The following is a 20,906-nucleotide window of genomic DNA, read 5'->3' as shown; positions in this document are numbered from 1 at the left end:
GGCCCGGGCCCCTGGGTTACAGTGAGGTAAATCCCCGGGCCCGGGCCTCTGGGTTACAGTGAGGTAAATCCCCGGGCCCGGGCCTGAACATTGTCCCGTCCGCGGGTCGGCCTGAGTCCTCGATTGGAAGTAAAGGGCGCGGTGTTGTTGAAATCGGCTGCTCGGTTTTAAACGGCTGGGCCTGTCTGGAAGTTTCTGTTATCTCCGGGAGATGTGAGTGTTTGCGGGTCGTAGGGACCCTGCCCTCCCCTCCAGGGATTTGGGGGCTCCCTGCCGTGTTTTGCAGGGGCTTGGGGTTTCCCTGTGCTCCCTTCCAGGGGCTTGGGGTCTCCCTGCGCTCCTCTCCAGGGGCTTCCTTGCCGAGTTTTGCAGGGGCTCGGGGTCTCCCAGCTGTGTTTTGCAGGGGCTTGGGGGTGATCTGCTGACCCTGAGCCCATGTGACCTGCCTTGGCAGCTGATTTTGGGGCTGGGCTGGGTGGGGAATGTCATGGTGGGTGTGTAGGCTGGAGACCATTCAGTCTGTCTAGCCCTGCTGGACAGTCTTCACCTTTTACATTGCCACTTGAGACCACCACCTCCCCCCACCCTTCACCTGCCTTTTGGCTTCAGTTGTTGAGCAGTGCCTCACTGAGGGAGTGCTGATCTGTCAGAGGTGCTGTCTTTTGGATGAGCCATCCTCCCAACCCTTTCTCTGTGAATAATATTTGGAAGAGAGGCAACAGAGTTCTCACCAGTATCATCCTCATTGTTCATTATCAAATTAGCATCGCTCTATAAGTCATTGTTGGACTGCTGTTTGTGGAGTTTCCTGTCAAGAAGTTGTCTGCTCTGTTACACTATCTTTATTGCCCAACAAGTAGTTATGATCTAAACAAGAATGCCCTGATTGAGGATGATGGAGACCGTTTCTGTCATGCTTTCAAAGAGTTGGATAATTGGAGAATAAATGTCTGCTATTGTGGGGAGCATGTAGGAAAATGGAATTACTCCATACAAAAGCAGTTGGCATGGCCAGGCAAATGGACTTTTGTGCTGAGTTTTGTGCTTCTGTGACTTTTAACTCTGTACGTTACAATAGCGAGACTTCAAAAGTACTTTAGGTGCTGTAAAACTCTGGGGAACATCCTGAGGCCATTAAAGTGCTATGCAATGAATTCTTTTATTTATCAAATCAACTCTTAGCATTCTTTCAAGTATCATGTTCTTGATTCCAACAAATCTCCAAGTGTAGTGACATTCTCCTCTCCCCACTCACCAATGATTTTTAAATGTTGCTGACCCACTCAGCAGAGAAAACAGCCATTCTCTGAGATGTTTGAGATAGTGAGATGTGTTGCTTTCACTTCATCTTCACTGTCAGACCACCACAGTGATGGAGATTCTCCCAGGTAAAGGAATTAAAAGCAGTTTTCCCACCAATCTCCACAGCTTTAGTTTTTTGGCTTTCAGGTTTGTCTGTTTTGATGAACGTTAATGTCTTTGTCATTTTAGCACAATTTCAAAGATTACCAAAGGTCCAAAATTTGGAAATCAAAGAAAAATGAGGAAGCAGTAATGGACTGCAGAAAGACAAAGACCTATAAAATGAGTAGACAGTGACAAAATTTAACAAAGGGGGACTACTTTCCCTGGAGTGTCAGAGGCTGAGGATGACCTTTTATAGGGGTTTATAAAACCATGAGGGGCCTCGATATGGTGAATAGCCAAGGTCTTTTCCCTGGGGTAGAGGAGTCCAAAACTAGATGGTGTAGGATTAAGGTGATAAGGGAAAGATTTAAAAGGGCCCTTAAAGGCAACTTTTGCACCACCCTCTGCATGAGTGTATGGAATGAGCTGCCAGAGGAAGTGGTGGAGGCTGGGACAATTACAGTATTTAAAAGGCATCTGGATGGGTATATGAATAGGGAGGGTTAGAGGGAGATAGTCTAAATGCTGGAAATGGGACTAGATTAATTTGGGGTATCTGTTTGCCCTGGGTGATTTGAACAGAGGATCTGTTCCCATGCTGTACAGCTCTATGACTGTGTAGAATGGCAATATAAAACTAGTACAATTTCAATAACTTAAGTTTTTTGGAAGGAACAGTGACACCTTGGAGGGATAGTACATCTATCATTGAGAGTGGCAGAGCAAGTGCAGTCAAAGTACATTCAATGTTTGACCGTGCAAAGAAGCAGTTGGTAGAAACACTAAACATTAAAAAAAAATCCCAATCCTAGGTAGTATACTTCTAGAAAGGGTGCTAAGGTTTTGTAGAGGAGATTTATCAGAATGGAGTTGAGGATGTCATGGAGTTGTACAGCACGGAAATAGCCCATTTGGTTCAGCTGGTCCGTGCCAACTAGATATCCTACACTAATCTAGTCCCACGTGCCAGCATTTGGCCCATATCCCTCTAAACCCTTCCTATTCATGTATCCATCCAGATGCCTTTTAAATGTTGTAATGATACCAGCCTCCACCACTTCCTCTGGCAGCTTATTCCATGCATGCACCATCCTCTCCATGAAAACTTTGCCCTTTAGGTTGTCTTTAAGTCTTTCCCACTTCACCTTAAACCTATGCCCTCTAGTTTTGGACTCCCCTACCCTGGGCAAAATACCTTGGCTATTCACCCTATCCATACCCTTACGATTTTATAAACCTCTATAAGGTCACTCTCAGCCTCCCTCAGTCCAGGGAAAATAATCCCACTCTATTCAGCCTCTCCCTACAGCCCAAACCTTCCAACCCCAGCAACGTTCTTCTAAATCTTTTCTGAACCCTTTCAAGTTTCACAACATCCTTCCTATAGCAGGGAGACCAGAATTGAACAAAGTATTCTAAAAGTGGTCTAACCAATGTCCTGTACAGCCGCAACATGACCTCCCAACTCTTATACTCAATGCACTGACCAATAAAGGCAAATGTTGTCTACGTCGTTCTGCCTTCATCAATCTTCTTTGCCACTTCAAAAAAACTCAGTCAAGTTAGTGAGACACAATTTCCCACACACAAAGACATGTTGGCTATCCCAAATCGGTCCTTGCCTTTCCAAACATATGTAAATCCTGTCCCTCAGATTCCCCTCCAACAATGGACCTACCACTGACATCAGGCTCACCGGTCTATAGTTCCCTGGCTTTTCCTTGGAGCTAATCTTAAATAATGACACCATGTTAGCCACCCTCCAGTCTCCCAGCACCTCACCCACGGCTATCGATGGCAGCAAAGTTCAGGCATACACTGAATCAGATTTATCTGCCTTTTAAGCATTTTAAGACATCCAGCACCACCACATCCGTAATGTGATACTTGGTGTTAAGCATGATAGACTTCACGGTGGAGAAGCTGGGGATTTCTTCAAGTAGAAAAGGTTAAAGGTTGATTTGACTGATATTCAGATTCCACTCAAGTCTTGAACTTGTGAATCTTGACAGACAGTCCCAATGCAGTGCGAAGGGAGTGCTGCACTGTCAGAGGTGCATCTTTTGAATGAGACAAAGTCACAATATTGTCTTTGCCCTCAGGTCAGACTACTCTTGAGGAATAGTAGAATTTAGAAATTAATTTGAGATCTGGGGAGTTCTATTCTGGTGGAGAAGGAGAAAGAGGTTCTTTTGCAAAATGTGTTTGGGTTTTATTATTTAAGAATTCAGTGGCTTGGTAGTATATATTTCTTAAGAAAACATAAGATAACATAAACTGCTTTTATCGGTCGTGGCATGGATTATAAAAGCAAGGGGGTTTCAAGTTGGAGCTGTACAGAACTTCTGTTAGGCCATAGCTGTAGTGCAGTTCCACGTAGGAAGGATGTAATTATGCTGGAGGGGGTACAAAGAAGATTCACCACGATGTTGCCTGGGATGGAGAACTTCAGCTATGATGAGAGGCTAGATGAACTCTGGTTGTTTCCTTTGGAGCAGAGAAAGTTGGGGGGTGGGGGAAACATTATAGAGGTGTATGAGATTATAAGGGGCATGGACAGGGTGGATAGAAAGCAGCTGTTCCCCTCAGTTGAAGAGTTAATAGCTGGGTGGGGGAGGTGCATAAATTTAACCTGTAAGGCTGGATGTTCAGAGGGGATTTGAGGAAAAGCTTTTTCACCCAAAGGGTGTCTACAATGCACTGCCTGGGAGGATAGTTAAGGTGGGAAGCCTCAACCTTTTTAAGAAGCACTTGGATGGGAGCTTGAAGTGTCAAACATTTAAGGCTATGGATCTTGTACAGGAAAGTGTAGGTAGTAATATATTTCTAGAAGGACAGACATGATGGGCCGAATGGCCTCTTCTGCACTGTATGATTGTTCTTCAATATCCAGGGACAGTGAATGCTCGGCAAATTCTTTAATGCCCTAGGATGTGATGAAGTTGGTCACTTTCATACAGTTGCACATTATAGATATTAGAAAACTATCTGGAGTAATATTTAGTTTTGTTTTTTTTTTCAGAAATATTCATTTAAGATTTTAAAAAAAACTCTCTTAATAGGTGCCATATATTTTAAATTTGGACAAATGCTCTTGTGCATTTTTAAAGTTCCAGAGCATTGCATACTTGAAACTGTCATTCTATTAGCTGAATAGCTTTAGAACTGAAAAATGTATTAGTGCAAAATGAAGAAGTGAAAGCTTCCCTAGTTGTATGTGTCTTAAGTAAAATGTGTTTAGGAAACTTCAGCTTAGTTGCTACCAAGCATGGTTGCACAGTGTGAAATTATCCTTGATTTAGTATTTTGGACCAGATAACTGATATGAGAAATAGAAAAATGTCATTGCTACAACTACTTGTGTTTATAAAGCACCTTTTAAAGTATTCAGATGTCCCAAAATGTTTCACCAAAATGAAAATTTTTGATACTGAGCTCCTTGAGCTATCAGTTAGAGGCAGATGTGCAGGGGAAGGAGAGAGGTTTAGGGAGGGTATCCCAGAGCTTAGTATCTGGGTAGTTGAAGGAACAGCTACCTAGTATATGTTTAAAATCGGGAGGCCCAAGTTAGAGGATTGATAGAATTGGTTAATATTGGGGAATAAGCCCATGGAGGGATTTGAATAGTGAGTATGATGGTGGCTGAAGCATGTGGGAAGTTTAGAAGCAACATCAAACCATGGATGCAGAATATATTTTGTTGCTCAGAACTGAATATTCCAAACACAGTTAAAGGCCACTGATTTTAAAAATTTTACATTCCTTCACTCCACGTGGTCTGTTATAGCACATTTAATTAGCATATTAAATTGAGCATGCTTTTGTTTATTTTAGTAAGTATCAAAGGATAAAGTCATGTTTAGCGAAGGTGTTTTATGGTTTTGTTTCAGAATTGAGTTTTCTCTGCAACATTTTAAAGGAAGATGGCAGATGTAAGTAATATTTTCTTAATTACTAAAAAGAAATGTGTATATTGTTAGGCTACCTATGTTGTAGTAAGTTTGAACAGCATATGGAAAATGCCTTCTATTGTTAATTAAGCTGACTAGTACAGTGAATATGATACTACAGTAAGCAATGCAGCCAGTTTTGTAGAAGAGGTTCTGTTTGCATCTAAAAATGTAGTCAATAGCATCCGTGGATCCCATTAGCAAGACATTCTCTTGTTTTATTTCCTAATTATTCAAAAATTAAAATATTAGGCTGTGTCATCTTCTGTTGGTCTATTTAAGCTTGCTTTGAGCAGAGTTTTCTACAGTGTGCATGCAACTACCGGGCCTGATACCCGTAATGTGAGGTTGAAATTTATTTACTGAACATGTGAAAGTTTAAAGTGGGTGTGAGTCTTTCCTCTTATCCCCCTCTCAACACAGCCTTTGAGAGAGGAAGGTATTATCCTGTGTATACAGGATCTTGCTGTGGAATACTTCATGCGTGAAGGTGAGTGTTAAATAACTGTAACCAGTTGAGACCGGCTTGAATTAAATTTGGATGCAGTTGACATTTTTAAACAATTAACTAAAAATAAATTCATGGCAGTTCTAACTGCCAACTCTTACTGGAGCAGCTAAGGGTTTGAACTTCAATTCTTATTCAAGTTGAAAATGTGCAGTATAATTCTACATTTTTACTGCATTCTTCTAATATATGTCTTTTATACAGGACTTGAAGAGATATCTTTACAAACAGTTGCCTAGGTGAGAATGTAAAATAATCCTTCCTCCTCTCCAATCTGTGTTTCGATTTCTGACTTTTCTTTAGATAAGTTTAGACTGACTGGTAACTTCATTATGTCCAAAATACACAGTAATTCCTCTACTATTACGCTTGTATATTTCTAAATTGCAGACTTTTCACTTTTCCTTTTATCTTCTAATCTCCTCTTTCCTGCAAGTCTGTAATATTACTTCAGGTTGAATAGCAAATATCTTTTCAGTATTGATAAATAGCAAAAGAACTGCTGATGCTGTAAATCAGAAACAAAAACAGAAATTGCTGGAAAACCTCAGCAGGTCTGGCAGCATCTGTAAAGAGAAATCAGAGTTAACGCATTGGGCCCAGTGACCCTTCCTCAGAACTGATGGCAGCTAGGAAAGTGTCAGTTTATGTGCAGAAGAGTGTGGGGGTAAGGAGCATATGATAGTTGGGGATAGAGCCCAAAGACACAAGAACAGTTGAACAGACAAAAGAGTTGATAACGATCAGGCTGGGAGGGTGTATAGATGTTAATGGGGACTGTTAGTGACTAACAATACGTCATGTGCAATGGCAGGCTGTGATAACAAGGCTTGGTGTGTGGGGTACGGGGCTAGGGCCTGGGAGAGTTCAGGCCTTAAAATTATTGAACTCGATATATTATCGAGTCCGGAGGGCTGCAGGGTCCCCAAGCGGAAAATGAGGTGGTGTTCTTCCAGTTTGCGTTGAGCTTCGCTGGAACACTGCAGTAAGCCTGCGACAGTATTGATAGTTGTTTCTAAGCATTTCTGTTTAGCGGCATTTGGCAATTTCCTCACTATCTCCCACTTCAACCTGTAATATGCTAGACATTGTTTCATCTGCAAGAGCCAACTGGTTACTACTACTGTTGGAAAGCCAGCTGGGAGATGTCTCTAAGCCAATGATAATGATCAAAGTGTAGTGAATGATATCTATATGGCACAATGTTAAACAAACACAGTGGGGCATTGTGTGGCAGTTGCTGAGTTTGGCTTCAAACTCAGGCCATGATTAGTTCTCTAGCTCTGTCCTATTTTATTTATGGTAATCTTACTTTATAAGCTCAGCTAAAAAACTATTACATCACCATCTTGACCTTAATTCTTGGTTTTGCAGCTAACGTATATCAATTCAGAATCTTAGAGGGTTGGTCTCATAACAGAAGCTGCACTTAGAAATCTAAAAGGGTAACAGTATGGTTGTGAGGTAGATAAGACATATCTATTAGATTCAAATTAGCCAAGGTTATTTTCTGTGGCAACAATCAATGCATCTTTAAAGATTTGAGCTGGTCAGTTGACATTCTAAAGCTATAGTCTGATTCAATAAATTGTTCAAACTTTTGTTTAGTTATAGGTCTTCAGGACTTCATTATAAAAGTTTTTTTCTTACTTATCCTTACGCACTTGCTGCTATTGTAAAGAAACTTCATTTTTAATGTGGAATTCCTTTAAAAAAAAGGGTACATGGGTGACATTTATCCAAAATGTGGACACCATTAATGGTGGTGTGCCATTATTTTGTTACGTCAGTTTGATGAATAAATACCATTTGTTGAAACGTGAGCTGTTTAATTTTGTTAGCATAAACAAAAATAAATATGTTGAAGGTATGGAATCGGAGAATGGTATTAAAAGTGACACTGCTTTAACGCAGACAAGCTTTGTGTAAATGTAATCACTTTTAAATATGGCAGCATTAAATTGCTGTGTAGCTATTGCAGTATGGAGTATATGTATTGTTTCCTTACTAGCTGTACTGCTACAATTGGGATCTCCCATGGTGAGTATGTGTTTGACATAATGGCTGTGAATGTTTAACCCATTAATTTATAAGGAATGGAAATTGATTGTTATTACATTGACATGAATACATGACATAATTCTGCACAGCCATTTTAGATCTAAAATTAGACTTAATAGACAGGATGTAAAAATGTTTTATACACAGGTGTTGCATGAAATAAGAAATTACATAATGTTTGCAAGGGATGAATAGTGAACAAATCTGAACAATAATTGTGTTCAGATGAGTCATACAGCACAGAAACAGACCTTCAGTCCAACTCATCCAAGCGACCAATTTTCCCAAACTAAACTAGTCAGATTTGCCTGCATTTGGCCCAAATCCCTCTAAACCTGTACAAATATCTTTTAAATGTTGTAACTGTACCTGCATAAACCACTTCCTCTGGCAGTTCGTTCCACATACAAACCACCCTCTGTGTGAAAATGTTACCTTTTGGATCCCTTTTAAATCTTTCCCCTCTCACTTTAAAATTATGCCCCCTACTTTTGAACTCCCCTACCCTGGGGAATAGGCCTTTACTATTCACCTTATCTGTGCCCCTCATGATTTTATAAACTTCTATAAAGTCACCCCCTCAGCCTCCTACATTCCAGTGAAAAGAATCCCAGCCTATCCAACCTCTCCTTAAAACTCAAACCCTCCATTCCTGATAATATTCTGGTAAATCTTTTCTGAACCACCTTCACTTTAATAATATCCTTCCTATAGCAGGTAACCACAAATGTACACAGTACTCCAAGAGGGGGCTCACCAACATCCTGTACAACTGCAAAATAATGTCCCAATTACTGTATTCATTGGTCTGAGCAATGAAGGCAAGCATGCCAAATGCTGCTTTTCCCACCCTGTCTACCTGTGACACAACTTTCACAGGAGATGTTGGTTTCTGGGATATGTGGGTGTTGCTGAATTTTCAAAGAGCTTCAGGAGCCCAAGGAAATGTTTAAAATATTTAAAAATTTTTTGTTTGTTAATACTCAACATTATTGTGAAATTGGATTCTCCAGTACTGTGCGTGTTCTCATTACAATTTTACAACAAAAGACTTGTGTAATTTCAGTGCTTGCGCTATCTTGAATTCCAATGCCAGTGTAGAGGTGCAGCATGAATAATTTTTGCATAATTGTTTTACAGTGTTGAGGGCCTTCATGCCATTGTGGTATCTGACAGAGATGGAGTACCTGTGATTAAAGGTAAGTCATAGCTGCTCAGTAAACCTACTCTTACACACAATTATCGATAATTGCTTCATGCTCCTGAGCATTACATTCTTAATTTGGATTGGTTCCTCGTTTGGAAGAGCTAATACAATGCCCAAATTCCAACCTGCGCGATACAGATTCATAATCCCATTCCGTTAACTTTAAAGCACGCTAGGTATGGATTTCAACTTTGACAGCAAGTGCACTACTATTATTATAAATGCATTTCCTTGGTGCTTTGCAACTAATTAGCTACTTTTGAAATAACCGTTATGTGAGGTACAGAAAAGTTCACAGCTAAATAACTTGTGTTGTTCGAGGGAGAACTGTTGGACAGGAGGCAGGAAATCATAGAATCCCTATGATGTGGAAGCAGGCTATTAGCAATAGTGAACAAATTTGGCCTATAGAGTCTGCACTGACCCTCTGAAGAGCATCCCACCCAGACCCACCCCCTACCCTATCCCTATTACCCTGGATTTCCCACAGCCAATCCACCTAGTCTGCACATCTTTGGACTGAGAGGGGAAACCGGAGCACCCGGAGAAAACCCACACAGACATGGGGAGAATGTGCAAACTCCACGCACAGTCACCCAAGGCCGAAATTGAACCCGGGTGCCTGGCGCTGTGAGGCAGCAGTGCGAACTGCTGTGCTGACTCAACAGAATAGATGGCAACTATTTTCTGGCTCACTTCTCATGGCAGTGCTCCAACCAATCACTGTTTAAGCTGAATAGTTTAAAATCCAAACAACGTATGGCAGTTAATTGCTAATGATCACCAACTGCTGCATTCTCCCTGGCAACATCTCTACCAGAGTCGACTTGCCAACCAGTCAACCTTCTGCTCCTCATACAGCATGTACTTAGTTCCTTCTTTATTGGAACTCTTGCAAATTGTCCTGATGAGTTCAAGGCAAAAAGCTTGACTGTTTCTTTTTCACCAGCGCAAGTTTATGCTACTAAGCAATAATTATTGATCCTATTATGAAGAAATTGTGACATGGTTAGGATCTTGAATGTTAGTGCACTGCCTGAGAATGTGTTGAAGATGGATTTAATTGAAGCTTCAGAAGAGGATCACATAGTTAGCTGAAGACAAGTTTTGTAGTGCTAAGGAAATAAGGCAGGGGAATGTGACTAGGTGATTTGCACACAGCAAGAACAGGCACAACAGACCAAATGGCTCCTGTTCTATGATACTGTGAAGTTCTGTTTCTGAAGCTTTGTAATTTTTTGTGTTTCCCCACACAATCAAAATGACATTGGTGTGTGAATAGCGATGAGGTTTCCCTATTTTGAGATGATTAATGTATTTTGTTAACTTGCTTTTCTTTAGTAACTTTGAACTTGTGTCTGTAGAGCAATAAAAATTCACTGTTCCTGTGGGTTATCTTCTTTCAGTTGCTAATGATAATGCACCCGAGCATGCACTGAGACCTGGATTCCTCTCCACCTTTGCTCTGGCAACAGATCAAGGAAGCAAGTTGGGACTTTCAAAGAACAAGAGCATCATTTGTTATTACAACACTTACCAGGTGATAAAAACCAAAAGAACTGCGGATGCTGTAAATCAGGAACAAAAACAGAAGTTGCTGGAAAAGCTCAGCAGGTCTGGCAGCATCTGTGAAGGAAAAAATCAGTTAACCTTTTTGGGTCCGGTGACCCTTCCTCAGAACTGAAGGATCACTGGACCTGAAACTTTAACTCTGACTTAACCAGGTGATTTTTTTTTTTGGTCAGATCTCTTGGTTAATAAGTGGATTACTCAAATAGATGGTATGTGCCCCCTTCCCACCCTATTGTGTGCAGTTTTCTTATAGGAATCTAAATTCCATTTATTTCTTTTAGGCAATAATTCCAATGAATTATTTTAAGGATGTGCATTAATGCATGTTAAGTTTGTACGTATTTTTTAAAAAAGTATATTGCCAGAGTTGTTAATGTTTAGAGAAATTCCAAATTTATACAGCTTTCCGGATTTCTAGATCAGAATGGTTTGTACAGTTGCAACTGCGTTTATAACGTGTTTTCATCATCTCTCTTGCATCATCAACCTGTCCCTCCGTTTGCTGAGACCTTGCGCCTTTACATATGGCTTTATCTTTCTTTAAAGAGTCAGGAATATGTATTTCCATTTTAAATTGTTTCATTTACCAACATTCTACTTGTATGTGCAGTCACACTTGCTCATGGCTGCCATCTAGTGGAACAGCACCTGTACAGTGCAATCTTATACTGTTGACTTGCAGTGGGATCCACATTCAGAATAGTCTCCCTCAACCCATAAAAAAACATTGTCGGGTGTTTTACCAACAAATAACAGGGAAACAAATTGTTGACCAAAAGAGGAAGAAAGGTTTACATCACTTGGTTGAGACCTCCTTGTTTTAATGAGTTTAATGTTTTGCTTTAACATTTAGCCATGTCTCAAAAACTAATGGATTGATTTTAACAAAACCTGTTAGGCAGGTATAGCCCAAAGAGAACTTTTAAAGCAAAGATGTGAAACCAGATCCTGGAATTATTTGAAAGGGATCTATCCACTAATATTGGGAGATGTGATATAATGACTTTCTTTTTTTAGAATGTTGATTGTGTCAACTACTGTGGTAGGTTTTGTTACAGCTGTTAAAATGTGAATAGAGTTTTCAGAGCAGATTATTGGATGTGGATTGGCCTGGAGCATCCTCAGTGAAATAAAAGCACTTAATGTAAAAGCTGAAAAAAGATATTTTAAGATAAACTAGGTAGGGGAAAACCCTAACGGCTATCCAATTATTGTAACATTCAGTTGTGCAGCATTGTTGAAGATGTACACTGTCCTGAATACCCTGTCTACTTATTGATCCCGTGTACTGAACTCCAGGTTATAATACAGAAAAATCATCAGTGGTGATGACCAATTAATTCCTGTGAACAGTTTCCCCTAGCTAAAATTGGGGTCACAGTCCATAGGATAAGGGGTAGATTGTTTAACACGAAGATGAAGAGAAATTTTTTCATTTAATTCTGTATTTGGAAAATTTGGAATTCTGTATGCCAGAGAGCTGTGGAAACTCATCATTGACCATGTTTACAACAGAAATCAGTACATTTCTGGAGACTAATACAAGTGATGTGCAGGAAGTGGAATTAAGGTAGATGATCAACCGTAATCTAACTGAATGACCAAGCAGGCTCAATGGACTGAATAAAAACTGAAAGAACTGTGGATGCTGTAAATCAGGAACAAAAACAGGAGTTGCTGAAAAACCTCAGCAGGTCTGGCAGCATCTGTGAAGAAAAAAAATCAGTTAATCTTTTCAGGGTCCAGTGACCCTTCCTCAGAACTTCTTCAGTTCTGAAGAAGGGTCACCGGACTTGAAACATTAACTCTGATTTTTTTTTTTTCTTCACAGATGCTGCCAGATTTGCTGAGCTTTTCCAGCAACTCCCGTTATTGTCAATGGACTGAATAGTCTAATCTAAGGGTTCCTAAACTCTTCATTGTCCTGGTCTAAATTCATTGTTTTTGGTGATTTCTTTTTCTTCTTATTGACCTTTTTTGGTTTTCCAGGTTGTGCAGTTTAATCGGTTGCCCTTGGTTGTTAGCTTCATAGCCAACAGCAATGCTAACACAGGTACTTCGGTTTTGTACATTAAACATGTTAAAATAGATACCACTGGGCTAATGCCAAAGCCAATTACAAAACGTTTTCATATCACATTAAACCAAGTCCAGTACAAGTATTGTTTCAGTTCTCAAACATGGGATGCTACTCTTGACCAGACATGTTTGTTACCTCACAAGTCATTGAATTGAATACAACAGTAGTTGTTTTGGTTGATAAAAACAATACTTTCTGTGCACACTTTCCTTTTAAAAATAACAATTTTAATGGGACTCAACCCGATGACCTTCTGTCTGAACTAAGTCTGCTACTAACTGAACCAAAGCTAATTTTTAAAAAAAATTTCTCCCTCATCCCCTCTAAAGAGAAATGATCTTGGGGTGGTTTTACTGACCTCTGTGGTAGAGTATCTCTTACGATTGAAACAATTGACATTGATGGAAGCATTGACACTATTACAAGAGGGAAGGTGATTTTGAGGTAAATTATATTAGCTTAATTTATAGATGAAATTGTCTTCCTGGAATTCCACATGTGCAGTCTGTTATTATTTAAACACACCCTGGATTTTGCTGTCATTGTGACAGTCAAACTCCATCTTCACCATTGCTTACTGGACTTGTCAATAACTTCAGGAGTACAAATGTACATAGTTAAATATGAAGATCTAGAAGTTATTGTCAGAAATGACCCACTCCTCCTCCAGAATAGTGTTTTAAAACCATGCAAACAGTAAATTTTTCGCATCACTGAACGCAGTCTCATGAGGACTTCCTCCTTCGCAGTGTAATATATTGCTAAAGGATGTAACTGCGTTTTTAAACTGTGTACTAACTTGTAACTACTGCTAAAGGTCTTGAAAATTAATTTTCTTAGATTAAGTTTTCCATTATGATGAGTAGCATTCAAGATTTAAGTTTGGGATATTTTAGTTTCTAACGTGTATGTACCAATCATTTATTTCCCAGCAAAATGTAAAAGAAGTGAAGGATTATGTATAGATAACAAGGTGTAGAGCTGAATGAACACAGCAGGCCCAGCACCATCAGAGGAGCAGGAAAGCTAACGTTTCGGATCAAGACCCTTCTGAAGAAGGGTCTCAACCCAAAACGTCAGCTTTCCTGCTCCTCTGATGGTGCTGGGCCTGCTGTGTTCATCCAGCTCTACACCTTGTTATCTCAGATTCTCCGGCATCGGCAGTTCCTACTATCTCTGAAACAAGGATTATCTATATCTGTTTCTGGTTTTCTGTCTGAGAATTTCATTGTTTGGCTGCTTTACTCTACCCGACATCCCTGTTGCTGTGTGCATGTGTAGGAATCCAGCATGATTACTCTGCTGAGCCAGTGCAAATTGAAATAAGCTTGTCTGAAAATAGACCTCACTGCTGCTTCAAACTACCCCTTATTTATTCTCAAAGAATTGACTTGTTATCCAGCCATTTCTCTCCAAAATCCATTAATTAGAAGGTCAACCTCACTTTGTATCATTTTGTTGAAGATGCTGGCTTGAGATCATGACAGTTCTAATTGCCAGTAACGGGACCAGCTGTCCTTTGCAGATTTTGTTTTTCTATAATTTTCTTATCTCTGGCTTGAATGTCTATTTTCATAGTGTCTGTTATGTCTGGTTGCTTCAAGGCTCCTAAATTCCTGCCCTCCCCTATCTTTGACTGACTTATTTCATTGAGTATAAGACAGTCTTTGTATGTTCTTCTTGTATCTTCATTCTCCCTGAAGCAATAAGCCACCTGCTGCCTGTATCCTAACTCTGACTTTATCCATCATACCTGTGCTGGTGACATTCATTAACAATCAAGTTTAAAATAGTGTAGATTTCAATAAAAAAGTTTTAATCTCCTGCAAAGTCTTTACTTTCCTCTTCTTATTCTTGAACTCATCCATTTTTTTTTTAATCACTCCACTTGCATCAATGCCTTCTGGATTCTAAGCTCCAGGATTCCCTAAGATACTATTTAAAACCTTTTGGCCAAACTTACTATGTTAAAAGCATGGTATAATAACAATACTGGTAACACTCTCTCCCAGTACTTTGTAGCACAGTTTGTCACTTGCATCCTTTTCCTATTGTACTTTCTAGTGGGGGAAACAGCCACATTTACGACAGGAGAAAGTAACAGGGAAGCTGAATATTGGGAAAGCATGGATTTGTTGGAATGTGTTTTACATGGGGTTGGGAACTGCAGAATCTGAGTGAGGCGCAAGATGGATTCAAGGCAAGGCTGTTGATTTGAGTGGTTTAAATTAAATAGAATGTGTTTTGTGAATTTAGTAGAATAATAAAGAGCTAATGACTGAATCCCTGTGTATTTTTACACCACAAATTTATTAAGTTTTGCAAGAAAAAAATTAATGTTTGTTAAAAGTGAAGAATGCACAACTGATGCGAAAAGAGGCAGGTCTGTTTTTAAAGTTATATTGCTGAATATGTAGAGAAAAATCAACATTGTGGTAAATGGGAAGAAATATATACTAGAAAGTGAGTGTTAATCTGTGTGACGATCTGTAAGATAATCACTTTGTAGAAAGGTTGTTCAGTAGTTAAAATGGAGTAGCAATAAAACTGTTGAAAGGAATGCAAAGCATAAAGACACAAAATTAGGGAATGTGAAAAAAACTTTTGAATGAAGTAACTTCAAGATGATGTGCAGGTTAGGAGCATGGACATAGCTGCCAATGAAGTTTAATTCAGATAAATGAAGCAATACATTTCCAGAAGAAAATTAGAAAGTGCATGAGATTAAATTTAATAAACTTTGGAGGCTTCAGTTCAAAGACCTAAATCTTTAAAAGTGAGGGGAGTGAACAAGTTGATAACTTTTTAAAAATAAATTGGCATACAGATCCCAATTTTTAAGCTGAGATCCAAAATATATGAAATCAAAATTTGGTACTTTAGGAATAAGTCAAAGTCTAGAGAGGATGTGAAGAGGTTCATTATTTGATACCAGAGATGGAAACCTTTTTATTGAAAAAGTCTTAATCAGAAAGAAACATTCAAAATTAGTACCTATTCAAGTAGTCATCAAAAGACTACTTCTATTGATTGATAGCCAAAGTGTGTAAAATTGATTAGCAAATAAATAGGTGGGAAGAATGCAAATATCTTTTAAATTTGCGGAGCTAGGGCATAAAGTACCCCATCTGAAACTGGAGCAGTAGTGGAATCTGTAATAGATTTTAAAAGCAACCGAATGAATATCATCTGAACAAAGGTTTCAGGAAGGGGCAAAGCAATAGATGAGTGAGTGTATAGCTCTGAGCCCTTGCTTGGTGAATATAAGGATCAAAGGGCCACGTCCGGAAAGCTTTTGATGGCTCTTTAGTAGTGGATCTGCATTTTATTGGTTTTCTAATTACTGTTTTCTGTCTCTGAAAGGATTGATTGTCAGTCTGGAGAAAGAGCTCGCACCGTTGTTTGAAGAGCTTCGTCAGGCAGTGGAGGTTTCATGAAGAGCCAAAGCCAACGAATAGAACATCTCAAAGATTGTGAACTTATTGGCACAGCATGCAGTTCCCAGGATTTCAAGTGTTGCTGTTAAAGACACTGAGTTTAAAACATCCTAAACTGAGAATTGGATCACAAATGACTAAGCTGTTGGTCTGCTTGACACCTTACTGCCACTAATGTGTTTCTTTATGAAAAATTAGTATTTCTGGTATCCTGAACTCATGGGCTGTAATTGGTTTATTTTCAAGGCAGAAGGAAGAGGAGAATCCTATAACTGGCTTTAAATTACATTCTTTGTCTGGTTTTAATGCCCAAGCTGAAGATCTTGTTACTAAAGTGATGCACAGCTGCAAAAACTGTAGGTGTCAAAATTCACTCATGCATGTTTTGATATCTTGCTTGTAAATGAAGAACCAGGAAGTGATGATCATTCACTGAGTGCAATACAATATGGAATAAAACATGAGTACTTAAAGCAGTCAAATGTCTAACTTTATTTCTTGATAATTTGCCACAAAGTACCATACACATTTAAAAAAAAGTGTAATGTGTAAATATTGTGACTTCAAAATGGGAGTTAAGATGGTAAAAGGATTATTAGGGTTCTAATCTCTTTATTTGTAAGTCTAAGACAATACCATTTATTTCTATATCAATTTGTTTGGTTTAGGAGGGTGTCCCCATTCTTAGCTAGAATAGTGCTGGCTATTGTGACAATTTGAAATTGCACCAAGTGCAAGTTAAAAATGCACATTTGTGAATCGTAAAAATCTTAAGGGAAAAATAGGACAAAAAAAATGGTCTGCAATATTTCATGACCAATCTTCATAAAGTAGGTTCAGCTATTGTCACCGAAATACTTGCAAACTCAGAATTATGAATTTAAAACAAACTGTCAAAAGTGAGTACCCTTCATTCTGCAATGTAGTTGTGGGTAGTCATAATTGCCATTTCAGGCTTAAACTGTCAAAACAAATGTGATAAGTCCTCCCTTATTCCTGAAAATTGTTTTCCACAAGAATCATAGTATCAATGTTACAACTGGAATTGGCAGGGGAGGGGTATGTTCCTTAAGGCAAGAAATAGCCACAAATGTACCATATGTGTACACTTATGCATTCCAAAATTAAGATCAGCTTGAGTCAAGAAAATTGCCTTTTTTCCCCCATGGAGACAAGGAACCCTGGCTCTTCCTTTGAAGTTGTGACAGGTCATCTTCAGGATGCTGGTTCTTGGTTTGTTTTAAAAAGTGAAATTGCCTCCAGTGCTGACAGGTGATGACATCTGCCACTGTGCTAACACTCTGCTAAGACATGGCCTGCCATGTGCTTGATGAGGATGGTACTGAACCACAATGCAGATGACTCAAAACATTAAAACTGCATTCAAGGAAGCAGTGTAAAACAAGGACCTACTAGCTATTATTTAACAAATGGCTTTTTAGATGCAGCTGGTATTTCTCCATACCTAGCAGAGAAAACAGTGTAATATTTAAAATGGCAGTGAGTATGGCAAAGGAAAATTACAGTTGACATTTAAAAGATTTTCTAAAACAACACCTAATGCCCTTCTTAGTACTCAAAAATGATCAGCTTTCAAAACACTTGTATAAGAAATATCTTACAAAAGTAATACAATAGCAAATATTGGGAAATACAAAGTGCTAAGAGGCTTAAATAACATCTGCTAGCCAAAGCATTATTTCTGTTGTACACAGTGGATCATAGATGAAGTAGAGCCAGCCAGGGCTCATGTTCCAGGTAGCATTTAAACATGTTACTTCATCCTTTTCATTTTTACTAATGATAACTACATAGAATGTATTAGCATAGAAATAGGTCTATGCTGGTGTTTATGTTCTGTACAAACCACCTCCCCCACTATTTCATCTGACTGTAGCAGCATAACATTGGGCTGTTCCTTCACCACTTGTGTGCCTTTTCCTTAAATGCAACTCTGCTTTGGCAGAAGCTCCACATTCTCACTGATCACTTGAAAGAAGAGACTCCATTATTTTAAGTATTTATAACAAAGTTCTCTCCAGCAGAAGACTGCAAGAGAAAAGAGCCCCAAACTGCCCAGTCATTTGATAAAGGAATCTTTTCAAGAGTCATTCTTTATCCAGTGAGTTCGATATAACTTTGGTTATTGAGTTCCATTCTTCTAGAAATGGTCCTGAGTGCCTTGTGTTAAATTGGTGTCAAATCTGTGTGCTATGCTCTAATTTCAAAGGGTTAAAGAAGGGAAACTAAAGCAAAATAAATGGACTTCCAAATCCCTCAGTTTGTAGAGATGGCAGTTTGTCATCAAAAGCTAGGTCTGTTGTGGCACTGCAGATGACAATTCTTGGTGATCCATTTAAGATTTTGCTGCTTTCTTCATTTGACTCTGAAATCAAAAAAACAGAGAAAAGTTAACTGGGACTTTTAAAAACAAAATACTGCAAATCAACCCAAAATGTCAACTCCAAGATGCTGCCTGACCACCTGTGTTCCCAGCACTTTACAGAACAGTGTTGTGACTTAGTTGCAGCCAACTCCACGCTAGTTTTGAGTAGCCAACTTTCTACCGGTTGATACACGAACCAACTAACTTTTCTCCACAGGATGTATCAGTAGATAACGTCCAATCACTAGAATCAATAATGCTCGCAGCAGTAGATGCCTTTCCCATGATTTACCCAAACTCCAATCTATTCCCAGGGAACTGTCATACTCAAAACTGTTTTTCTTAAAAAGTAGGCACCTACCAACTTCCATCGTATTAACTTGATCCATTCATCAGCTTCAACTCCTGTCTTTGTACACATATAATATGTTCTTTCAGGAAATACCAAACTGCAAAGGAAAGGGAGGTTTAGCAACACATCTTTGGTATAAACTTAAAACAAAAAATTGATAGTTTGTGCAGTGCATTAGGATAAAGAGTTACAGAATTATTTTTATCCATTTTCTTGAATGTGTGTGTTTGGAACCAAACTCAAGTCAGCAGACAAAGTAGAAGAACACAGCAGGCCAAGCAGCATCATAGGAGCAGAGAGGCTGACGTTTCGGGCCTAGACCCTTCATCAGAAAAGGGGGAGGGGAAGGGGGTTTTGAAATAAATAGGGAGAGAGTGGGAGGCGGATAGAGGAGAGGATAGGTGGAGAGGAAACAAACAGGTCAAAGAGGCGGGGATGGAGCCAGGAAAGGTGAGTGTAGGTAGGGAGTTAGGAAGGGGATAGGTCAGTCCAGGGAGGACGGACAGGTCAAGGGGGCGGAATGAGGTTGGTCGGTAGGAGATGGAGGTGCGGCTTGAGGTGGGAGGAGGGGATAGGTGGGAGGAAGAACAGGTTAGGGAGGCAGGGACGAGCTGGACTGGTTTTGGGATGCGGTGGGGGGAGGGGAGATTTTGAAACTTGTGAAATCCACATTGATACCATTGGGCTGCAGGGTTCCCAAGCGGAATATGAGTTGCTGTTCCTGCAACCTTCGGGTGGCATCGTTGTGGCACTGCAGGAGGCCCAGGATGGACATGTCGTCTGAGGAATGGGAGGGGGAGTTGAAATGGTTCGCGACTGGGAGGTGCAGTTGTTTGTTGCGAACCGAGCGTAGGTGTTCTGCAAAGCGGTCCCCGAGTCTCCGCTTGGTTTCCCCGATGTAGAGGAAGCCACACCGGATACAGCGGATGCAGTATACCACATTGGCAGATGTGCAGGTGAACATCTGCTTGATGTGGAAAGTCTTCTTGGGGCCTGGGATGGGGGTGAGGGAGGAGGTATGGGGGCAGGTGTAGCACTTCCTGCGGTTGCAGGGAAAAGTGCCGGGTGTGGTGGAGCTGGAGGGGAGTGTGGAGCGGACAAGGGAGTCACGGAGAGAGTGGTCCCTCCGGAAAGCAGATAAGGGTGGGGAGGGAAAGATGTCTTTGGTGGTGGGGTCGGATTGCAGATGGCGGAAGTGTCGGAGGATGATGCGTTGGATCCGGAGGTTGGTGGGGTGGTACGTGAGGACGAGGGGGATTCTTTTTTGGCTTTTATTGCGTGGACGGGGTGTGAGGGATGAGGTGCGGGAGACACGGTTGAGGGCGTTCTCGACCACCGAGGAGGGGAAGTTACGGTCCTTGAAAAACGAGGACAGCTGAGATGTACGGGAGTGGAATGCCTCATCCTGGGAGCAGATGCGGCGGAGGCGAAGGAATTGGGAATAGGGGATAGCATTTTTGCAGGAAGGTGGGTGGGAGGAGGAGTATTCTAGGTAGCTGTGGGAGTCGGTGGGCTTGAAATGAATATCGGGTTCTAGGTGGTTGCCCGATATGGAGACAGAGAGGTCCAGGAAGGGGAGAGAGGTGTTAGAGATGGTCCAGGTAAACTTAAGGTTGGGGTGGAAGGTGTTAGTGAAGTGTATGAACTGTTCGAGCTCCTCGTGGGAGCACGAGGCGGCGCCAATACAGTCATCAATGTAACGGAGGAAGAGGTGGGGTTTAGGGCCGGTGTAGGTGCGGAAGAGGGATTGTTCCACGTAACCTACAAAGAGGCAGGCGTAGCTTGGGCCCATGCGGGTACCCATGGCTACCCTGCAGCCCAATGGTATCAATGTGGATTTCACAAGTTTCAAAATCTCCCCTCCCCCCACCGCATCCCAAAACCAGTCCAGCTCGTCCCTGCCTCCCTAACCTGTTCTTCCTCCCACCTATCCCCTCCTCCCACCC

General features: G+C 40.5%; 2 protein-coding genes across 6 annotated transcripts in view; one reads left to right on the top strand and one right to left on the bottom strand.

Annotated features, from left to right (window-relative positions):
- Window positions 1–16,698, top strand: lamtor3 (late endosomal/lysosomal adaptor, MAPK and MTOR activator 3). Of its 5 annotated transcripts, none has more exons than XM_020533940.2 (7): window positions 15–63; window positions 5,298–5,339; window positions 6,070–6,104; window positions 9,067–9,125; window positions 10,540–10,673; window positions 12,695–12,758; window positions 16,149–16,698. In XM_020533940.2, the coding sequence occupies exons 2-7, from the start codon at window positions 5,331–5,333 to the stop codon at window positions 16,220–16,222; spliced, it is 375 nt and encodes a 124-aa protein (XP_020389529.1). In that variant the 5' UTR covers window positions 15–63; window positions 5,298–5,330; the 3' UTR covers window positions 16,223–16,698. The 5 variants fall into 5 exon arrangements, with proteins under 5 accessions (XP_048475464.1, XP_020389529.1, XP_048475656.1 ...); XM_048619699.1 differs by lacking the exon at window positions 15–63 and adding an exon at window positions 95–213; XM_048619507.1 differs by lacking the exon at window positions 6,070–6,104 and having other exon boundaries at window positions 1–1,388.
- The window catches only part of dapp1 (dual adaptor of phosphotyrosine and 3-phosphoinositides), a 63,753-nt gene continuing 59,542 nt past the window's right edge, over window positions 16,696–20,906 (bottom strand). Inside the window, exons 8-9 of the mRNA XM_048619406.1 lie at window positions 18,970–19,057; window positions 16,696–18,608 (exon numbers count right to left, since the gene is read on the bottom strand). Coding sequence (XP_048475363.1) covers window positions 18,579–18,608; window positions 18,970–19,057 — 118 coding nt within the window. The 3' untranslated portion in view covers window positions 16,696–18,578. The remainder of the gene's footprint in view (window positions 18,609–18,969; window positions 19,058–20,906) is intronic.

The sequence above is a fragment of the Rhincodon typus genome, chromosome 1 (genome assembly GCF_021869965.1).
Source record: "Rhincodon typus isolate 14 chromosome 1, sRhiTyp1.1, whole genome shotgun sequence".
NCBI classification, from domain to species: Eukaryota; Metazoa; Chordata; class Chondrichthyes; order Orectolobiformes; family Rhincodontidae; genus Rhincodon; species Rhincodon typus.
The sequence above is the reverse complement of the archived record's forward strand: the minus strand, read 5'-3'. Positions and strand labels throughout refer to the sequence as shown.

What these genes read in the sequence shown, in the direction of transcription:
- lamtor3 (XM_048619507.1), top strand. Translation starts at nt 1,312, where the DNA reads ATGTTTGAGATAGTGAGATGTGTTGCTTTCACTTCATCTTCACTGTCA. An exon ending in AGTGATGGAGATTCTCCCAG is followed by an intron (nt 1,389 to 5,297) that starts GTAAAGGAATTA and finishes GTTTTGTTTCAG; the next exon opens with AATTGAGTTTTCTCTGCAAC. An exon ending in CAACAGCAATGCTAACACAG is followed by an intron (nt 12,759 to 16,148) that starts GTACTTCGGTTT and finishes TGTCTCTGAAAG; the next exon opens with GATTGATTGTCAGTCTGGAG.